Source organism: Salvia splendens, chromosome 11 (assembly GCF_004379255.2).
Source record: "Salvia splendens isolate huo1 chromosome 11, SspV2, whole genome shotgun sequence".
Classification (NCBI taxonomy): domain Eukaryota; kingdom Viridiplantae; phylum Streptophyta; class Magnoliopsida; order Lamiales; family Lamiaceae; genus Salvia; species Salvia splendens.
This window is the reverse complement of record NC_056042.1, coordinates 23,950,906-23,971,770: the sequence shown is the minus strand read 5'-3', so window position 1 is coordinate 23,971,770 and position 20,865 is coordinate 23,950,906. Positions and strand designations below refer to the sequence as shown.

The following is a 20,865-nucleotide window of genomic DNA, read 5'->3' as shown; positions in this document are numbered from 1 at the left end:
AACACAAAATAATACTATCTCCTAAAATCATGTGTCATCTATTATGGGACGGATTTATATGTCAACTAAATTAGCAAATGTCTTCATGTTGACGTCTATAATAGGTTGTTAGTACAGTTAGCTGTTAGCAATTAGCAAACAGTTAGCAACTGGTCACGTGTCAATCAACATATATAACTAGACCTAAGTCTAAAATTAAAAGCAGAGTAGAAGACATGAATTAGTATAAAAGATAGTAGCACATTAAATTATCATTATCAATTACTCCTCATAGAGAGAGTGAGTGAGAATTATGGATGTAGAAGCGGAAGAGACGGTGAGGGAGCTGAGAGCCGCCTACACCACCGGAAAGACCAAGAGTTTCGAGTGGCGGGCTTCGCAGTTGAAAGCTATACAGGAGATGCTCACTCTTCACACACACCAAATAATCCAAGCTCTGCGCTCCGATCTCAACAAACCAGAATTTGAAGCAGTTATCCATGAGGTCGGAATATTCATTTTTATTTTATTTTCCATCCCACGTCGACATGTGTGTTTGCTCGTTTAATTTATGCATTAATCATAATCTAGGTTTAACTTAACTTTAAATTTTGTTTTAATTAATTTCATTTCATAGGCTGAGTGAATTCTTTAATGTGAGACTATGTATCATCTTGGTTCTGAGAATAAAATAACCACTGCTTTTCCTGGAAATCGTGTATTTTTGTATAATAATTTCTATTTTTTAACCAAAATCGAAGGTTTTTTAATCCAGTGGAGATTGCAAAATAAGTGCTGAAATAGTATAGTAATGGGGTTTTGAATGTTAAAATTGTAAGAAAAAACATAATCCAACGAAGGAGGCTCTCTCTATCCAACTCATCTCCTCTCTACAAACTCTCGCGCCTTTGTCGCTCTAATTGCTCCTCCAATTTCGGTGAAAATTCAAACGATATTAGTTGGCCTCAGTGCGGATCCAGAAATTTTAGCTTGGGAGTACGATAAATAATTATAACAATTTAAAGCTTCAAAATCTCATCCTTTTTTTCTGTTCTCTTAAATGACTTGTATTATTCAAAATAAAAGTTTTTTATTATTAGTATATTATAGATAAGTTGTTTTAGTTTTTATAGAGTGTGTTATCCTTAAAAATAATTTTTTTTTTTTGTGTGTGTTGTTTTACTATTAAATCATCATTTGGCTTATTTGAGAATTGTTTCAATTATTTTAAAAATTAGAAAATAAAAAATAAAATATAATAGAATAGAATAAATTAAAACAAAAGGTTAATACTAAAATTCATTCGAAAATAATTAAAATGCATAATGCTTTATAAAATGAGAAATTATTTTAAATATAAAATGTATAAGATGAATTTAAAATAAAAATATATGTACAAAATAAGACGCTTTAGAAGAGAACAATAGATGAGAGAGGGCAGTAGAAGTAGGTAGTGTAACGTGAAAATTGGCAGTGGCCAGGCTGCGGCAAAACACCAAGAGGCGCAAGCGATTGAATACGAAGCGATTCGAGCTCCTTTATCTTTGAGTTATGTACCATAAAATTTAAAAATGTGTGTTTTGGGAAATATATATCATGAGAAATTAACTACTTATAAAAGTTTAATAAAATACTAAGTATTTAAATTTAATAATATGCTACATACCTGAGCATCATGCTCGTTTAATGTAGGTTTAGCGTCCTTTATTTTGTTTTATACATTTAGATTGATTCTAGAACTTTAGAAATTATTATTGACACTTTTAATTTTACAATTTTCATAAAAATAAAATCTCAATCTGTCATTTTATTCGTTTATTTGAATTTATAAAACAAAACAAACGACAGGCATTAAACTAGTGGTGTTCATGGATGGTGCTTATGTAACACATCAAAATTCTAGAGATATGTATATATATATCTAGTGTCTAGAGCAGCTTCTATTACTTAGTGTAGTAGTAGCAGTACTATATTGGACCCATCACCACAATACAATCCTATCTTAAGGAAAATCCTAAAGCAAGATGTTAATCCACTTTCCTAATGCGTCTTTTAATTATTTTGTGATGTATTACATGATAGGTGTGTGTAGTAGTATATAATATGGTGTCATGTCTTTGTCGTACTAGTTTTTGGCCCTGCACCACTTACGCTTATTTATTGTTTCAACTTTTTTATAGGTTTGTACTACTCCATTGTATTTATTAAGAGAATAACCATTACGTTATTTGTGGTTGATGATGATATGTAGATTTGTGTAGTATCAGCATCATGCAAATTGGCGTTGAAGGAATTGCATCGATGGATGAAACCCCAAAAGGCAAGCTTAGCTTTCTATCTCATTAACTTATCATATCAAATATTGAATTTGTGGGCTCACAATTGCAGGTGAAAACTACATTAATCAGTTTTCCATCGTCGGCCAAAATCGTGTCAGAACCTTTGGGCCTAGTGTTAGTTATTTCAGCTTGGAACTTTCCATTTGGTAAGTGTTACTACTACTATCTAAGTGGAGCCCTTTCCTAAGATTTTATGCAATTTTTTTTATTTGATAATAGCACTATCACTTGATCCGGTGGTGGGGGCCATCGCTGCTGGTAACGCTGTCGTCTTGAAGCCATCGGAGAGTGCCCCTGCCACGTCATCGCTGCTTGCTCAGCTTGTGGAGAAATACATGGACACATCAGCTGTGAAAGTGGTGGAGGGGGCAGTCTCCCAAACCACTGCATTGCTACACCAAAAATGGGATAAGATATTCTACACTGGTAATATATATATATATATATATGTTATAGGAGTATGGATTTAATATGATCTAGCCCAACCATTTATATGGCCATGTTTGGTATGGAAGATGTGCTAATTTAATATGTACTACGACATACTCCATCCGTCCCACAAGAATAATTACTATTGCATTTTTAGTCCGTCCCACAAGAATATGCACTTTTCAATTTTGGAAACTCTTTTAACTCTAATGAGGTACGGTTCATTCTCCACTAACGATACTTTAATTACTTTTTCTCTCTACCTCTCTCTTACTTTTCTAATTTTGCATTAAAACTCGTGCTGAATCGAAAGTGCATATTCTTTGGGGATGGAGGGAGTAATAATTTATCTAGATTCTAGATTTAGTATGTTGGTATTAGATATTACTACTATTCTACCACTAGGTTAACTCAAACACACGGTTGAGCCTTATCAAACAGAGCCTTAAATATATATACTTCAGGAGGTGGCGAGGTGGGGCGTATCGTGCTAACTTATGCGGCCAAGCATCTAACTCCGGTCGTATTGGAGCTTGGTGGCAAGTGTCCAGCCGTCCTTGATTCTAATATCAATTTAAAGGTACGCTACCTGCATTATATTGACATAAATTGCTCAAATTTAATTAAATACTGATACGTCTTTCATTATATTTTCCTTTTTCATATCAAATTTACAATAAAAATAAATAATTTTTATGGCAAAGATTAGGGTTTTCATTGTATCTCTTATTTTTATTTTGTATCTCTTATTTTTATTCAAAGATTAGGGTTTTCTCGGGCTTTGCAAAAGACATATAAAAGGTCCCTTTGCAATTCTACAGAAATTGAGTGACTATTATATTAAATTTGCAAAAGACCGAGTGTTTTATATTTCCCTCCGTCTTATAGAATTAGGTCATTTAGAGATGGTAGGTATTTTAATATATAATTGATAAAGGAAGATAGAAGGTGAAAAAATAGTTAAAATAATGTAGTGAATAGTGGGATCAATAGTAAAAGAGATGAATTAAAGGTTTCCATAAATGCATATAGACTAATTCTATGGATTGGACAAAAAAGAAATTTGAGTCTATTTCTCTGGGAGAGGGAGTACAATTTATCATAAGTTTATCAGAGTAGCACTTATTTTCCTCGTCTTACTTCTTTGCAAACACTAGAAACCAAATCCTCACCCGATCGCCTCTCGTTAGAGACTACTTGCGCCTCTGCTGGCACATGTCTGTCGTCGACACTTCTGTAGCAGCGATTTTGTGCCACACTTATAGCATTTGCTGGAGTTGACGCTGAAACATGCTTTCGACAAGAAACCGAAGTGTTGTGCTGACCTGAATTCTCATGTCAAAAGAATAATTCGTATAACTGTGCACATAATAAGCATTTGTTCCATAACACTCAAGTTTGTAGAACAAATGGTCTAGCTCATCTGCATCGTACAAAGTAGTGATTACGTCACAAAAGGGCGCCATTCGTCGGCATTGCATAAGAGATTAATAAAGTTTCACAACCTTGATAGGCAGTGGACGACCTATTGGATTAACGGACTCGATGTCTAGAAAAAATTGCATAATCGTAAGATTGATACACACAATTATAGTATGGCAGTGAAAGAATTCTTAGTGCGAAATGTCTTAGATCTCAACAATTATTAGTATTTCTCAAAGAATGTGACTTGATTCCGGCATTTTTCATAGGAGGAGTAACTCATCAGATATGATATTTGATTTTCTTTTCTTTCATATTTCGATGTGGAACAACTCACTTATGAATATCTCAACTGATTTGAGTCTTTTGAGGCCGGCCTGATTTATTTGAGTCACCAAACATGCAATCGAAAATATATACATGCTAGATGGTTAGACTAGCTCATGGATTAGAGGTTTAATTTTTAGTTTCATCATATATTATTTTCATAGTAATGTATGTATAACTTGATTAAAAGGTAGCTGCAAGAAGAATAATTGCCGGAAAATGGGGTTGCAACAGTGGGCAAGCCTGCATTTCCCCTGACTACATAATCACTACAAAAGACTTTGTTTCTCAACTGGTAATAAGTTATACTACTATTATCAAACTCTTTCCTCCACACATTTCTCATTTACTCACATTGTAATTATATTCAGGTAAATATTATGTCAGTTGAACTTGAGAAATTCTTCGGAAAAGAACCTCTGCACTCAAAGGAATTGTCAAGTATCATCAACACCCACCATTTTAACCGGTTGGTTAAATTATTGGACGACGGCCAAGTTTCTGGTAAGATCGTTTGTGGAGGCGAATGCGATGTATCGAATCTGTAAGTTACAATTTGAGTTTGTTGGTTAAAGAATAATGATATAGTAGTACTACTCAATCAAACCTCTCATGCATGTTGTTTAATTACCCAGCAAGATTGCTCCGACGATTATATTGGACGTCTCAAGAGATTCTGTCATGATGGACGAGGAAATTTTCGGTCCCATACTTCCCATAATAACGGTAAACGGTTGTCATTTGATTAACTTTTGTCCATGATGTGCTGACAATTAATTAAAATATGTTTTATGATGAAGCTAGGTTGATAAGATTGAGGAGTGTTTTGGGGTGATCAATGGTAAGGAGAAGCCACTAGCGGCATATCTCTTTACGAACAACAAGAAGTTGGAGGCGAAGTTCGTTACGAACATATCAGCGGGTGGTATGATCATCAATGATACTATTCTACATGTAAGTCCTTCTCTTCTGCATAATACTATATGGGACTCACAAATTCAAAAGAACTAGATATTCGAATGTGTGTTTGCAGTTTCTAGAGCCGGGTTTACCGTTTGGAGGTGTAGGCGAAAGCGGGATGGGAGCATATCATGGCAAGTTCTCATTTGATGCTTTCAGCCACAAGAAGCCTGTCTTAAAACGGAGTTTTGCAATTGATATATCTGCTAGATATCCACCTTACACGCCCGGAAAACGTCGCTTTCTCAGTGCAGTTGTACAAGGCAATTTACTTGACATTCTTCGATCATTGGGCAGTTGTTGGTAACTTCTAGTTCTTACATTTTTAGTTGATCGGCTAAGAATGACTACTACTAAATTATGCATGTGGAAGTTAGGGTATCTGTGTGTGTGTGTGTGTGTGTGTTTGTTCTATGGGGGGAGCCAGGTTAAATGTACAAGATTTATTCCAGGTATTGGATATATGTACTTCAATTACTGTGTGGCAAGAAGATTTTGTCTTTCATAGACATACATTACAAGGATCTCAACAAAGACATACTAATACATAAAGGGATATGATCAGTTGATAATAAATGCTTTCATGCTGATATCTATAATATAGGTTGTTAGCATAATTATCAATTTTTAAGAAAGTTATTAACCTAACAAGACCCAATACATAAAAAGATCAATTATTTGTTCAAAAGATTAATTCACAATTTGCATTGAGACAACACCAAAACAACTGTAATCCTGTCGTTGCTTAATTATTTATTATTGGACTAAATTACTCTTATTATTGTTACCTTGCCGTCATACAAGAGAACTTAAAAATTACTACTTCCTCCGTCCCACTTAAGATGACCACATTCTTGAGTGGCACGAGATTTTAGGAAGTGTTGTTATGTGGAATAAAGTAGAAAAGGAAAAAGGTAATTGAATATTTTAATGAGCAGAGAGGAGGTTATTTCTAAAATTGGAAAGTGGTCATCTTGATTGGGACAAATAAAAATGGAAAGGTGATCATCTTGAATGGGACGGAAGGAGAACAATATAATGAATAGCTAAATACATAAATAAATCAGGTATGTATGTACGTACGCATGCATGTAGAGGTGTCAAGTGGCCCGGGCCGTCCCAGCCCGGCCCGGGCCAGGTGAAGCCCGGTGAGATTTAGGCACAGTCCAGTCCGGGCCCATCTGGTAAGTGGGCCGGGCTGGGCCTGGGTTAGGTTCAATATTTTATGATGCATTTATTTTTGTTATAATTAATTTCTAATTAAGAAAATTGATAAATGTGTGATTTATTGTTATAATTAATCTCTAATTAAGATATGTTTGGAATACTAAACAATCTTCATTATTTGGGTTATAAAAGACATAGACTCTAAACCATCTTCATTATATGGGTCATAAAAGACGTAGACTCATAGTATATATATGCTGCATATAAATATATAGAATAAATGTAAAACAGCTAATGTAGTAATGTTCCACTAAATCATGAATCGAAATCTACTAATAAAACTAGTATATAGTGTTGTGGAGTATATTCCACTAAATCATGAATCGATATTAATTTTAAATTGTATATTCTGCAAATTATTGGAAGATTTTGTTGCAATCATCAAAAGAATTGTATATACTCCATAAAACTGAATTGATTTGAATCATAATATATTTTGCAAAGATAATTGAAAATAAAAGTCTTGGCATAAAATATTACACAGAAATGATATACATATGTGTATACACAAATATAAAAACCGAGTTCCACATGTCTATGGTATAAAGGAATGCTATTATTTTAAACTTTATTCATCAAGTATACACATTTTGTGACATAGAATTCATTAAGCACAATACATATATCATACTCCCTCCGTCCCTGAAAATTTGTCAATTATTTCCTTTTTCGTCCGTCCCTAAAAATTTGTCACCTTTCACTTTTATCATTTTTAGTAGTGGGCCCTACATTCCACTAACTCATTCACACTCACATTTTATTATAAAACTAATATATAAAAATAGGACCCACATGCCACCAACTTTTTCAACCCACTTTCTATTACATTTATTAAAACCCGTGCCGAGTCAAATGGTGACGAATTTTGGGGGACGGAGGGAGTATATAAAATCATCAAAATTGATCAATTAAAATGAGATCATTTGCTCTCTAAATTCATATAAAATAGAGTGGGTGACTATTGGGTCAGGCCTTGGCTGGGCCTAGGCCTGGGCCAGGGCCAGGCTTCGAATGGGCCTAGGCCCAAGCCGGTCCTAGGTTTATAAAAAAGCCCAATTGGGGCCTGAATCAACTCTCAAGCCCAGCCCAGGCCCGGTCCATTACACTACTGGCTGGGCCTGGGCTGTGGCGGGCATGGGCTGTGGCGGGCCCGGGCCGGGCCACTTGACAACTATACATGCATGCATGTATGAATTGGTAAGATTTTAAAATATCCAAACAAACACATGCTGCATTTTTATACAAGGCACTTCATCAAATATTACCGCATATTGACAAGTACAAGAAAGATATTTCATACTCTTAGTAAGGTAGAGATTTTTGTCTTATCTAAACTAAATTAATTATTTATTATTAGGACTAGTGATTAATTATAATTTTTTTCTCAAATACAAATACCACAGCAAAATTTGCTCATTTTAGTAAGCACTCGATACCAGTATGTCTTTGAAATAACTAACAATGGTCACTCCATATCCTAACAGAGTATTCACTATTTCACATAGGAAGACTGGCAATTACTACAAATTACTAACGATGGTCTACCAATACATATTTACACGTTCTTACCAGATTTCTGTGGAATTTGAAGTTACGTGAACTAGTAAGTCCAGGCTTCTTGCACTGAGCAATAAATGAGTCATTCCCTCATCAGAGATGAGCACCTAAATCCAACGAACTATGTTGAGGAAGTACTACGATAGATAGTCTGAGCCCTGCAAATTACAATACAAGAACCGAAGCTGATCTCATTGAGTGTCCAAAATATTTTTAGGAAGCAATCCGAAATAATGGCCGCTTACCTTTGATCTCATATTCAAACCATCGAGGTGTTTGAATTTCCTTCTTTCAGATTGATAGCGCACTTTCAGCTCATCAAACGAGCATGCATCTTCAGCAATTTCACTTTCCTCATTCTCGTGGAATTTGGTCAGAGTTTGACCATGAGGAAATGGAAGAACGCCATTCAATTGTCTGGTCTCATCAGAAGCAGCAGTAGACTTGCGTATATTTGCAACCAAAACCCACATGTTTGCAAGCTCATTTTCTAGTTTCTCTTCATGCCTCTTTGCTTCATCAAGTCTCTTTCGCAGATCAGCTTCGACTTTATCTCTTTCAGATAATGCAGCAACCAAAGAGGCCTCTCTTTGGTGTCTTGCACTCAACTCCTGCTCAAGTTCTTCCATTGATAATCTATCCTGCTGTTTTCTCGAGCGTGTATCAGATTGGCTACCACTCATCACGTTTTGCTTCATATCAACTGGAGCATACTTTTGGCAGAATTTTGATTTAGAGCGGGTGTCTGTACCAGCAGCCAGATCTGCAGTGAGTTTGCCGTTTTGGTAGGAAAGCTTCGTTACCTCCTCTGCCAAGTTTCGGAGTTCAACTGCTGCTGCAGCTGCAAGCTCTTTCGCATAAGAAGCTTCCTCGGTCTGCTTTTGGCAATGGATTTCTAGACCATCCTTATCTTCAACAAGTCTTACCTTGTCTTGTTTCAATGACTCTATCTCAGCAGCCTGAGATAAAACGGTTGAATGATCAGATTCTGAAAGAGTAATAATGTGAAGAATCCTAGCAAAGAAACTATCTGCAGTATATTCACATTGACCACAAAGGGAACATAATCTGAAAATACCTACCTGTGCAAGAAGCTGAGACTTTGTAAAGGCACCACAAATGCACTCTTTACCATTCCCATGGTTGAATATATCTCTATTTAAACTTCCAAAACTAGTTGGTGTATTTTTGTCCAAGGATGTTTCGTCACAAGAATTGAGAACATCCCCCCTTCCATTTTTCATATCGAAGGAATCCCCATAGCTGTTCTCCCTAGTGGTGCTGCTATCTGCACTTGATTCTTTATTTGACATCAAGGAATCAGGCTGCTGACTCAAGAGAGAGACGGTTTCTTGCATTTCAGTAGCCCCCATTGTCTAATAACAGACAATAGTTTGTTAAATGTAAGATTATATGTAACTGTCAAGTAACTTAAGCAATGACAATAGTCTGCTGATATGATCTTTCACCAATCACTAGTCACAGCATTATTATTCCCATCAGTTCATATATTCCGAAATGAAACTATTGCACAGGATCAATATAAATTCAACATACCTCAAGTTCAAAAGTCTTCTCATGTAATTGAGTTGCAAGCCTAGGCAAATTCTGCACAAGTGGAAGGAGGGGAGGCCAAGGAAACAAGATTCTCAGAAAAATATCCGTAGTTTTAAGAAAAAAGTTATGCAGTACTACTCATCCACACACAATTCAATGGTTTGTTTATCCTAAGTTTGACATTAGGATAAATCAAGAATCACTAAAATTTCACATGACTGAAAACATAAGCTCGTGAAGAAGAGACGAGAAAATCAAGGAAAAGGCAATGTGGGTGACTATTTTATGTTGGAATAAAAGAAATAAACTTGATTTTTTGTAGTAGAAAAATCTAGATATTATGCAATAAAAAATTCTAGAATTAGGTATTAGATATATTCAGTAGAATTATCTAGTCATAGAATTTCTCATATTCCAATATTATACAACTCAGACCACCCCAAACAAAGATTATCAGTAAGTTTGCAAACTCATCAGAGGATTATAATTGTTTTTTTTCCTTTCTTGGCAGGCTTACCTGAGGCGTCCCAAGATTGCTCGAACCATATGGAGATGTCTCCACTGAATCAATCACACGTTGCTCAAGAACTCTTATTTGACGCTTCTTTTCTCTTATTTCATCCTTCAGTTTTTGCATGTTTTCCTGAGTTACAGTGGAATGGAGAACATTATTCTCAATTTAAAATGCACTTTACTTGAGGATGAGAAGTACAAATCTAAATTCCAAATCCGATATTAATGTGAAGCATCTAAAGCATGTGATGGAAATGAATTTCTAAAGCTCCCTTCTGCAGGGCATGCCAAAACCATTTATATCTAAAATTCAGAATGTGAATCTAATGTTAATGCTTCTCAATAACATGGGTTATCGTGATATAAAGGAAAAATGTGCTGATCAACTAACCAGTAGATACGAATCTCCAGGACTCTTAGCCGCTTGCTCTGATAATCTTTTCAGAGAACTGGTAGAAAACGCAACCTCTCCAGCTAACATCTCTATCTGCTCATGGAAAAGGTCCATTTGGTCTGTAATTGTGCTCCCAGTCTACAATAAATTACCATTGAAGTTCATTCAAATTATTGAAGCCAACATAGAAACATAATTATAAGCTCGTGATAGTTTTGATCCATAAGCACTTGAGATTGAAATGGAGTTCCTTTTGGAAAGACAGTTTCTGTCTAGGTAGCTGTTATGCATTAAATAAATCATACTATATCTCACCGGTGGGAGACGCTGCACACCTATAGCTGCACTGAACAGATCGCCTGCTTGAGTCCTATCAGGAAATGAGCCAGCCCGAGCAGCATCTTCTCCTTTTCTACTGATTGATCTCCTTTGTGCATCTTTTAGATCACTAAACATAATTCTGGGTTGTGAGGATTTTGATGAGGAAGCAGGAGAACCACTTGCAGAACTCTCACGACCAGTATTTAGCGATGTCCCAAACACATTCTCGGGCTTCTGCAATCAGAGTGTAAAGCGTTTATGATGCAATTCAAGATTTGTGCATCAACAACATTCCAAAAAAAGCTACAACAATTTACTTTCACTTTGAACCAGTCAAGCATCCCCCTCCTTCTGTTCTTTCTGTAATCCCGGACTAAATCATCAATGTTCGCAGTGTCGCTCCTGCCATCATTCGAAATTTCAGAATCAATACTTCCAGCATCATCGGTAATGCTCTCTCGCTTTCTGTCAGGCAAGTATGCTAGCTGCACAAGTAAGGAACACAAACACAGACATTGCATATTAGATCTTTGAATGAAATATTCGAATTTCAGTACATGGAAATCAAGGCTTACGGTCCCTTATGAGGTGGCTAATCTAATATCATAAACAATATCTTGGATGTCAAGTACGGAATTAACAAGGGTGTTAGCACCTCATCTTCTGCAAACGAATGCCTTCGCCAGTGGCTGGTCTTTTCAACACTATTTGGTTGGATAGTAGTTTTTGTGGAAACCAAAATTAGTTTAGTTAACCTCTGTATCCTTCCCATCAAAGCAGCTTTGGCTTGTTCCTCCTCTTCTAATCTTGATTGCAACTTAATTTTGCTTTCTTCCAACTGCAACATGAAGTATTTAAGAACATGGTAATATACTAGCAACATTTTTGGCTCACAAAAAAATATTAGCTTCATTTACCAATATATATTGAAACGCACATAAAATTTATACCATAGAACTAATCATTGCATTTTAACCGACTCCACCCCACCTCTTCATCATTATTCTCTACTAAGGCAGGGAACAAATGCACATACTACCAAAATGAAAATCAAGTTTAATTATTGATTTCATTAACAGAGGATGTATTTCACAATTACACTATAATAACACCGAAGAGACAGAAGAAATGTCTATCGGTAACTCTATGGTATATGTTCTAATTCGTAATTACTAATGATCTCTGACTTTCCTGTATCTTGTCTATCTACTTTGTATGTCCAAGGACCCGAAAGAGCATCACTCCTCGTTGGAATATGAAGAATAAAATGATAAAATCCCACTCGTAGTAAATTAGTAATTAGAATTATTATGCTAACTCGGAATAGGCTCCTCTTGGCCCCAGTGTATCCAGTGGAAATATGATACTGACTGTCAATTGCAAATCAAGACAACCAGTACAAAACCAAGATACTTGCTGAGCAGCGGAAGTTTCAAAACCAGCATATAAAGAAGAAGAAACTATAGTCATATGCCATATTCTTTTCTCCAGAAAACAATCTAATTGTCACCAACCTGAAGTTTCAGATTAACTAAATCTTCTTGACTTGGTGCTGTCTGATTCTCTTTATCAGTCATTCCGCTCTTTAACTGCTGAAGCTCTTGCTTTAGTTTGGATATTTCATTCTGATACTTTTTGATGAGAGACTTCTCATCCAAAATCTGTGCATGAAAATTAAAAAAGATATTTAAAGCTTTGAAAGATATCAGTCATTCCCACTGATACTGCTTTCTATATCTGTGCAATTAAAGAGTTTTGTATACACCCACCTTGTTTTGAGAAGCCTTAATTTCAACATGCTTACTTCGTTGGGCAAATTTAAGAGTGTTATGTGTTTCTTCAGTATTGCTAGAGGCTGGAGTAACTGTACAGATAAGCTGCAAAAAGTTCATGCCAAAAATAAAATTTTTACCAACAGAATCTTCGTAGCTAACATTCAACGGAAATAAGAAGTCTTTGGTGTAGATCTACAAACAGAATCACAACTTACTGAGACAAGGCCATGGCCGCTAAGAGATGACTGCAACAACCGTGTAAGTTTTGAATCTCGATAAGGTACATGAGTGGATTTTCCATCTGTTAATTTGGATATCACCTGGAGAGATGAGTGTATTGATCATGTTAACTGAGTGCAGTATGAAACACACAGAAATGGTGAAAAGGATAGGCATGGCCATATGTCTTACAGTGCCAAGAGTAAGTAAGCTTTTATTTATGTAAGAACCCTCTTTTCTCCTTAACCCAGTTGTCTCTGTTTTAGAACTTTCAGATCCTGCCAAGTCAATTAAATGCTATAAAAGAATTCAGTGTCCTGCCCAAATAATTGAAAATCAACAAGTACATAAAAGAGCTTCATCACATTAGACACCCAAACAATAGGGAGAAAATGGAGATGAGGAAGAAGGTACATTTGTGTATTCAAAATTATTTAAGGTGCATAAAAAATGACAGACAAAATTAAAAACAAATGTTGCAGATGAAACCAAGGTAGAGTTGGGCAATTAGCAGGTTCGAGCATACCAATTGTGACAGTGTCACTTCTTCTCCTTCAATGTCCCCGCGTAGATTGCTTTCAACAGTCTGAGATGAATAAGTTAATAAGATCAAGGAATAAGAGTGTTATCAATTGTGTAGCCATAACTATTGAAATATTTCTAGCTTTTGAAAGAACAAAAGCAAAGAAATAGTCATCATGAGCAAGATATCATGTCAATGATTGTTCCAGCAAACTCATTTCTCATAGCAGCTGATGGTATCAAATAAAACAATTAAGGCAAAAAAGGCTAGATCTGACATGTTCCTTTAAAAGCCCAACAGTTTATTCCTGAAACACATGCATCATGTCACCAAGTTATTTATTTGGTTACAGCTTTTCATGTTCAATACCAAAGCCAACTCTGCTATTTCCGGTAAAGTACATGCACAGCCCTCAAGATAGAGAGCTCACAAGTGATTATATGAGAAAATGTAAGCACTATAAGAGCTGTAATACCAAAGTGAATATGGTGTGGCTTCTGCTGCTGAGCAAATTGAAGTTATTAGAACCCACATGTCTATGCTCTGCATCAATATTGACAAAAAAAAAGTTAAAATTTCTGTTAGCCAGAAAATAATCACAACAGCAGAACAACGGGGAGATGTTTCCAGAGGTAAATACAGGCATTGAATGTTAAGGATATTAAAGTGGTGGAGAGCAAAACTGCATTTAAGACAGAACACTTCGTCTGAACAACTGAGAGTCCAGTGACTTTGATCCGCGGGACTCTCGTTACTTTTAGTTAAAGTTCTTTTTTGTACTTTAACTAAGGCCTTCTGAAAGAAAAAGGCCTTCTGAAAGAGGGTGTGAATGAGTTTATCATTACAAGTCAATTTACCTTCACCGGATGCTATTAGAGAAAGAGCATGGGCAGGTGACAGTACCACCTCTTCTTTAATTCCTTCCACAAACGTGCCCTACAAAGTTCATAATATTCCTCAATGTCACACATTAATTCATATATAAGCTGAACAGTTCATTTCACATTGCATCCATACACTGATAATAAACCTGCAGAGCATGAAGCACATGCAAAAAAAAAGTCTGATAGTGGAGGGAAGCTGATAGAAATAGACAAGGGACCACAGTTGAGTCCGCCTTTTTCCTTATATGGGGAGAAAATAAGATACTCCATTCGTCCCTTAAAAATAAGACCTATTACCATTTTAGCCTGTTCCTTGAAATGACGCTCAATCTCTTTCTTTCCTTGCGAACAAGGAAGCTAAAGGGGAGGGTACTGTTAGCATTTCATGCAAAGTGATCGCAAGTAGCCGTTGGATAAGAAGGAAGAAGGGCCGAGAAGTTAAAAGGAACACTAAGAAGAGAAGAAACATGATTTAAGACACGTGTTTTTATCATTAAAGAAACAGAAGCAACACCACGTCTTCAAAAGGTTGCTGAAAACCGTTGAAACATAAATGAGAAGATAGTGAAATAAATAGTTTAGCTCAATCATATTGTAAGGCTTTCCCGAATATTTTGTTACTGGATATGAGACATTCAAAAGGATTCCAGCCAAATCTTTGAGTGTGTATGGATTTCCTTTGAATGAATCATCATTTGTCAGAGATCTTGAGTGCTATCACTTATCGACTTGTTAGTTTTATTATATTTAAAGCAGGACAATATTTAGAGCTATGAAGTATCTTAAATACAACAGAAGGCAATCCACTAGAAAGAGAAACACTGATAAAGGATAAGGTAAGGTGGCTGGGAAGGACTCTTAACTGCAGTGCAGAGAACAGGGATGCAGCAAACTATCGAGCCATGCACAAAAAATGACTGAAACTAAAATATTACTCCCTCCGTCCCCTAAAAATAGAAACTCTTTCCTTTTTGGTCCGTCCCCTAAAAATAGAAACTTTCTACTATATTACGAAATTTCTTTCTCTCTAATGAGTAATGAGGTGGAACCATTTTCCACTCACAATTTTCTTTCTATCTCTTTCTTACTTTACCAATTTTGCATTAAAACTCGTGTCGTTTCAAAAGTTCCTATTTTTAGGAGACGGAGGCAGTATAACTGAACAGAAATTAAACTACAAGGTTAAATTACTCTCAAGAGGGCCACACAACAATGGCTGGTTATCAAGCTAAACTCCTGGCCACCTAAAACTAAGAAACATAAACCTATTTATAGGACTCTACTAACGACTCCAACTCAAATAAAACTCTAACTAATTACAGATAACAATTAGACTCGTATTTAAATTCTAACTCTAAAGATAACAACTCAATAAAAATAATAAATAAACTACTTAAGACAGAGATGACCGCAAGAGCTATACTGATATCAAACACAGAAACATGAATAAAACATGTTTTTATAATTACTGTCCCTTTAATTTGTTGACTTCAGATTGACATTTTCGCATTAAAACATGATGCAACTTATTCAATAAAATCAAGCAACAGCCAAGAGCTTGAAGCCACTAAAAGACATATATACCTGAGAGTCCTCTCGTATTCTAAGATTCTGTCCAGTGGGATTGAGCAAGTCATTGATGACCTAAATTTCCATGCAGACATGCAGTAGGTCATACACAAAATTCAGAAACAAATATCTAACAAGAATATGGAAACTGTAAGAAACCGAGGCTTGTGTTGAATTTATTATCAAATAGTAAGAATGTGCTTACTTCCAGTTGGAAACACAATTCAACAATCAAGGTCTGGAAATGCACTTCACTAAAACTTTCTGGGTGAATAATATTAGTCCTCAAATCCCACCTCATCTTTACAGAAAATCAAGAATACCAGCACCGACCTACCATTTTAGTTTTCTGAATATCTACAGACCACAACCGACTAAGCACAAAATGGTTTGCTTTTTATTTAATTATTCCTGAAATGAAGTGGGAGATTACAGAAGACACCACCCAGATGGATCCAACTGACATGGCGTTGCGTGATTAGCTAAATGTCCAACTACTTTCAGGGACCCAAAAAAGTCAACCAAACTGCACAATGGATTGATATGGAAAATATTATCATTTGCATTAACTCCAAAAAAATGCAGCTTAAGGGATAGAAGTATATTTTTAAGTAGTTAAGGCAGAGTGCAGTCTAGAAATAACCACATAGAATAGTTGAACTATTATTATCAGCTATAGAAGACAACCTACGGGAATTCAGTCTCATATCTAGTTCAAATAGTTGTACATGAAACAAATAATCAAATACAAATCTGAACACTTCCAACTTGCAAATAATGAAACTAACCTCATTGTATATCTCAAGATATGAAACTCGGAGAAGAAACTCTCGTCCTGGCGTCTAATACAACATAGCAAAGATAATTCAAATGTTGGAATAAAAGCACTCCTATCTCTTTATTGTGATCGAAACAACAAAACTAGTCATGGTTACAACCCACTTTAAGGTAATAGGACTTACCTCTTGTATAATTCCAAAGACATCCTTAATAGCCTGAGGTATGATTCCTGGTGACTTTTGCTCTCCCTAAGACATAAAAGTAGAGAATTTTCAATATTAGCATCAACTAGGGACAATATAAGCGGACGCAACTATGTTTGATCAATGGCATTTAAGATATTTGTACAGCAAAGAAATCTAGCATTATGTGATATTAGCCCGTTGGTGAACATATCTTGCGAGATACGATTTGGAAGATGAGGTGCAGTAAATTAGGAGTCTTAGTTTCAATTCGTAATTTTTGTTAATAAATACTCCCTCCGCCCAGTTACAAGTGGTAAGAGAGTGTAAATGTATTGCTTTTTGCTAAAAATGGGAATAAATCACTTGTAATGGGAACCGAAAAACAGGGAAATCAATTACCTGTAGTTGGAGGGAGAGAGCAATAAGTTAATTTGATATCTCTGATATGTTTAGTTTGAGTAGGACTCTTAATGTAAACGTCTATATAGTGTGGTTATCTAAATATGAATAGGCTGAGATATCTTTTGAAGAATATCACATTTGGATGGAGGAAACACCTGGCCTCGTAAGAGGATTCATTCATTCCAGTTTTTTTATCGAAGTTATTTCATTCAGTCAATTCAGCATAATTTGCAATATTTCTGGTTCGTGCACTTTATCAACAGATTTCCTGCATTGTTCATTCCCTCCCTTTCACACCATATCATTATGCATCCCTGGCACCTAACAATATAGTACTAAGGAAATGAATATTGTAGAGTTGAAGAGCAGCTAGCCATTACATGCATAGTATGTGTCTTCCCACTGCTAGTAACACCATACGCGAATACAGTGCCTACAAAAACAAGTAAGCACAAAATCAAAACCAAAGTCCACATGCAGAAGAAAATATTATTGGTTTTCCTTAGAGAATTGCAGTTTGAGGCATGCTTGCAGTAGAAAATTGTCGCTCAAGAGAAGAGGGAAAAGAAGGAAAATATTATGAAATGTTTTTCTGCTTTTTATCTTTAAGAAAAAACTTGTAGCGGAATTTAAGATAGGGCAGAGTGGTCGACTGCAAATATATGTTACCAAAACTGCAGATAGTAGAGTACCATTTATTCCTTCCATGGCACCATTTACAACATGTTGTGCTGCAACATCATACACCTGGCGAGTAGTTGTTGCAGGACCAAATACTTTGTCTGGGAACACAAGTAGTATTGATCAGCATTAGTTAATAAGTTTTCAACACAAAGGCAGAAGGAACCAACTAAAAGATCATTGTTATTCACTTGTTATACACATGGGCTTGTAGGGCTTGTTCTGCAATATCTTCTCATGTTTGCAAGCTAAAAAACCTTATACGTCTCAGAAAATTATCAAAAGATTGAAATGTTTGAGCAGCAAGGCACATTTTGTCAATGTTGGATAGGCTATGAGGACTCTTGACCTCCAGCCTCTCTCATTATAAAGCCCTTCAGCTCACTCCTTCGATCCATATGGTTAGCCATAAAGAAAACCTTCTGTTTGTAAACTGTTTTACAGAAAAACTTGTACCTTTTCATTTTTCAATGAAATCAGCTATGGCAAAGAAAGAAGCAATGGATCGCCTTAATCTCATTATCTTAGTATCTAGCAGGCTTAGGGTATTATTCCAAACACTCCAAGTAAGTAAAACCTTTATTTTATTCTTTTATTGTACATAAATATGAGCTCAGCAGGTCTCATTTCTGACAGGATACTAATTTATCTTTCATCAGGTTCATCCAGTCCATTAAATTCTAAAAGTATTACAAACGTTACTTAAACTTATTGTAATTTACTCTTGTCCATATATACAATACATGCATATCAGATTTTCTGTATAGTATCCAATTCTGACCAGAGATATGCTGATCATAAAGATCTGTAATCTAGTTGGAGCTTTATGGCTACAACTTTGATTAGCTACACACTAACACACACCATATATAAGAATTTACAAGAGATTGATAGACTGTGCATAGAAGTAAAACATTACACAACTCCCCATGCAAATTATGAAACTTTTACATCAAAGTTTTGATCTTTTAATTGATTCATTATAATCAATCACATTCAAGATACTTAAACAAGGAAATTTTTCAAAAAATGCTGATCAACTATCATTCAAAGCATACCAGCTATTCTAGTGAACAGAAATGGTAAGAACTGCCAAGAATGTGCTCCATTTATTTATCGATTCCGGTTAGACATTATATTTGCACAAACAGGCAGCATGTAAATCCTATTGATTCCAGACTTCACCCGTTAGGGCTTACAAAGAAAATATGTCCATTATCGTTCACAGCAAATGAGTGTGCATGAGAGAGATAGAGAGCAGAGATATACCAAATCCATACGAAATGTCGGAATTGAACTCATTCCGCACAGTATAATCTCCATCAGCATACCACGCCACTTCATCGCCTTTACCAATCTCCCTAGCACTGTAAACAGCAAAACAAAAACAAATCATCCAAAAACCAATAAATTCATACAATAGAAGCTAGGAAATTGGCATAAAAATCGAGAGTCCTTGGACCTGAGAGGTCGGAACCGCACAGTGACAGTGATGTTCTCCTTAGCTTTGGCGGGAGGCGGCGGAGCTGATTGTCGCGAGGACGGAGTGACGGGGCGGGAGGGAGGCGGGGGAGGGGGTTTACGGGCGCGGAAGGGGGAGATAGAGGAGCGGCGGAAGGCGGAGGCGGAGGCGGAGGCCATCGGTGCGGAAGTCGAGAGCCGGCTTGATTTTGCCGCCCGGAGTTTCCAAAATCAAAATATTTGGAGGGGGGATTTCGTTTTTTTAATTCAAATGGGATGGGAGTGGGACCCACCATTAAAAGGGATAAAACTTTATACATTCGACTTTTTTATTGTTTTTTTGGGTTTTCTCTCCTCTATTTCTCTCAGTGTGAGCTAAGGCCATCCACAACGCTATTCCTATACCGTTCATATACCGTTCCTTAAACCACTATTTGAGGGCCCTACTGTACTTTTTTACTTCATTCCTTAACTAAGGAACGGAACCTGCAACCCTCCGTTCCTTAACCGTTCCTTAAATTACTATTCATTCAATTTCATTTTTTTTTATTTCCAACCCAATTCAATTTAAATAAACACACTTTAAAAAACAAACACACTTTATTAAAAAACACACAACATTAAAAAAAATTACAACTTAAACGTAAAAAAATAAAAAGCATACAATTAAAATCCTAAAAAAATAAAAGTACACAATTTTAATAATTTCATCCGCCAAAATTTGCCCAAATATGCTCAATTAGATCATGTTGGAGTTGGGTGTGGGCACTAGAGTCGCGTGTCCTTGCACGAATAGATAACCGTTCTTGTATAGACGGATGCACTCCACTTCAAGGCGGACTACTTGCGGTTGAGCTTCCGGGGGATTCGTCGTCGAACCAATTTCCCGCCTCGGGTCCTTCGTCTTGGACAATCATGTTGTGCAAGATTATGCACGTATACATGATGTCGACCATGTTTTCCATGAACCACGTACGAGCCGGGGCTTTGATGATGTTGAAGCGCGCTTGGAGAACCCCGAACGCCCTCTCCACATCCTTGCGAGCAACCTTCTGCTTCTGCGCAAAAAGAGTCTGCTTTGGGTTCGCAGACCCACTGCACGTCTTCACGAAGGTAGGCCACTTCGGGTAGATGCCATCGGCGAGATAGTACCCCATTTTATAAAGCCGGTTGTTGGCGACGAAGTTGATGGCCGGCGCTTTACCATCCAAAACTTCGGTCAAGAGGTCGGACTGGTGGAGCACGTTTACGTCGTTGTTCGACCCGGAGACCCCGAAGTACGCGTGCCAGATCCAAAGGCGGTAGTCGGCAACGGCCTCAAGTATAACGGTTGAGTGGGTGCCTTTGTGGCCGCTCGTGTA

The 20,865-nt window shown here is 36.5% G+C and overlaps 2 protein-coding genes across 2 annotated transcripts; one reads left to right on the top strand and one right to left on the bottom strand.

The window, feature by feature from the left end:
• Nucleotides 1-229: 229 nt before the first annotated feature.
• On the top strand, nucleotides 230-5,974 carry LOC121755808 (aldehyde dehydrogenase-like). The gene is made up of 10 exons (XM_042151208.1): nucleotides 230-484; nucleotides 2,231-2,299; nucleotides 2,368-2,464; nucleotides 2,538-2,744; nucleotides 3,212-3,327; nucleotides 4,687-4,791; nucleotides 4,868-5,040; nucleotides 5,132-5,222; nucleotides 5,301-5,450; nucleotides 5,530-5,974. The coding sequence occupies exons 1-10, from the start codon at nucleotides 293-295 to the stop codon at nucleotides 5,761-5,763; spliced, it is 1,434 nt and encodes a 477-aa protein (XP_042007142.1). The 5' UTR covers nucleotides 230-292; the 3' UTR covers nucleotides 5,764-5,974.
• A 2,037-nt stretch (nucleotides 5,975-8,011) lies between these two features.
• On the bottom strand, nucleotides 8,012-19,718 carry LOC121755807 (kinesin-like protein KIN-7C, mitochondrial). The gene is made up of 23 exons (XM_042151207.1): nucleotides 19,506-19,718; nucleotides 19,313-19,410; nucleotides 18,055-18,144; nucleotides 17,743-17,795; nucleotides 16,958-17,023; nucleotides 16,784-16,837; nucleotides 16,011-16,070; nucleotides 14,400-14,478; nucleotides 14,018-14,085; nucleotides 13,546-13,605; nucleotides 13,212-13,316; nucleotides 13,016-13,120; nucleotides 12,795-12,902; nucleotides 12,540-12,686; nucleotides 11,681-11,863; nucleotides 11,343-11,510; nucleotides 11,020-11,259; nucleotides 10,702-10,842; nucleotides 10,315-10,440; nucleotides 9,798-9,848; nucleotides 9,323-9,616; nucleotides 8,486-9,199; nucleotides 8,012-8,398 (listed from the first exon to the last, which is right to left on the bottom strand). Exons 1-23 carry the CDS (start codon nucleotides 19,682-19,684, stop codon nucleotides 8,378-8,380), a joined length of 3,210 nt encoding a protein of 1,069 aa, XP_042007141.1. The 5' UTR covers nucleotides 19,685-19,718; the 3' UTR covers nucleotides 8,012-8,377.
• Nucleotides 19,719-20,865: the final 1,147 nt, after the last annotated feature.

What these genes read in the sequence shown, in the direction of transcription:
- LOC121755808 (XM_042151208.1), top strand. Translation starts at nt 293, where the DNA reads ATGGATGTAGAAGCGGAAGAGACGGTGAGGGAGCTGAGAGCCGCCTAC. An exon ending in GATGGATGAAACCCCAAAAG is followed by an intron (nt 2,300 to 2,367) that starts GCAAGCTTAGCT and finishes TCACAATTGCAG; the next exon opens with GTGAAAACTACATTAATCAG. An exon ending in AGCTTGGAACTTTCCATTTG is followed by an intron (nt 2,465 to 2,537) that starts GTAAGTGTTACT and finishes ATTTGATAATAG; the next exon opens with CACTATCACTTGATCCGGTG.
- LOC121755807 (XM_042151207.1), bottom strand. Translation starts at nt 19,684, where the DNA reads ATGGCCTCCGCCTCCGCCTCCGCCTTCCGCCGCTCCTCTATCTCCCCC. An exon ending in TCTTTGGAATTATACAAGAG is followed by an intron (nt 16,838 to 16,957) that starts GTAAGTCCTATT and finishes ATGTTGTATTAG; the next exon opens with ACGCCAGGACGAGAGTTTCT. An exon ending in TTAAGGCTTCTCAAAACAAG is followed by an intron (nt 12,687 to 12,794) that starts GTGGGTGTATAC and finishes TTTCATGCACAG; the next exon opens with ATTTTGGATGAGAAGTCTCT.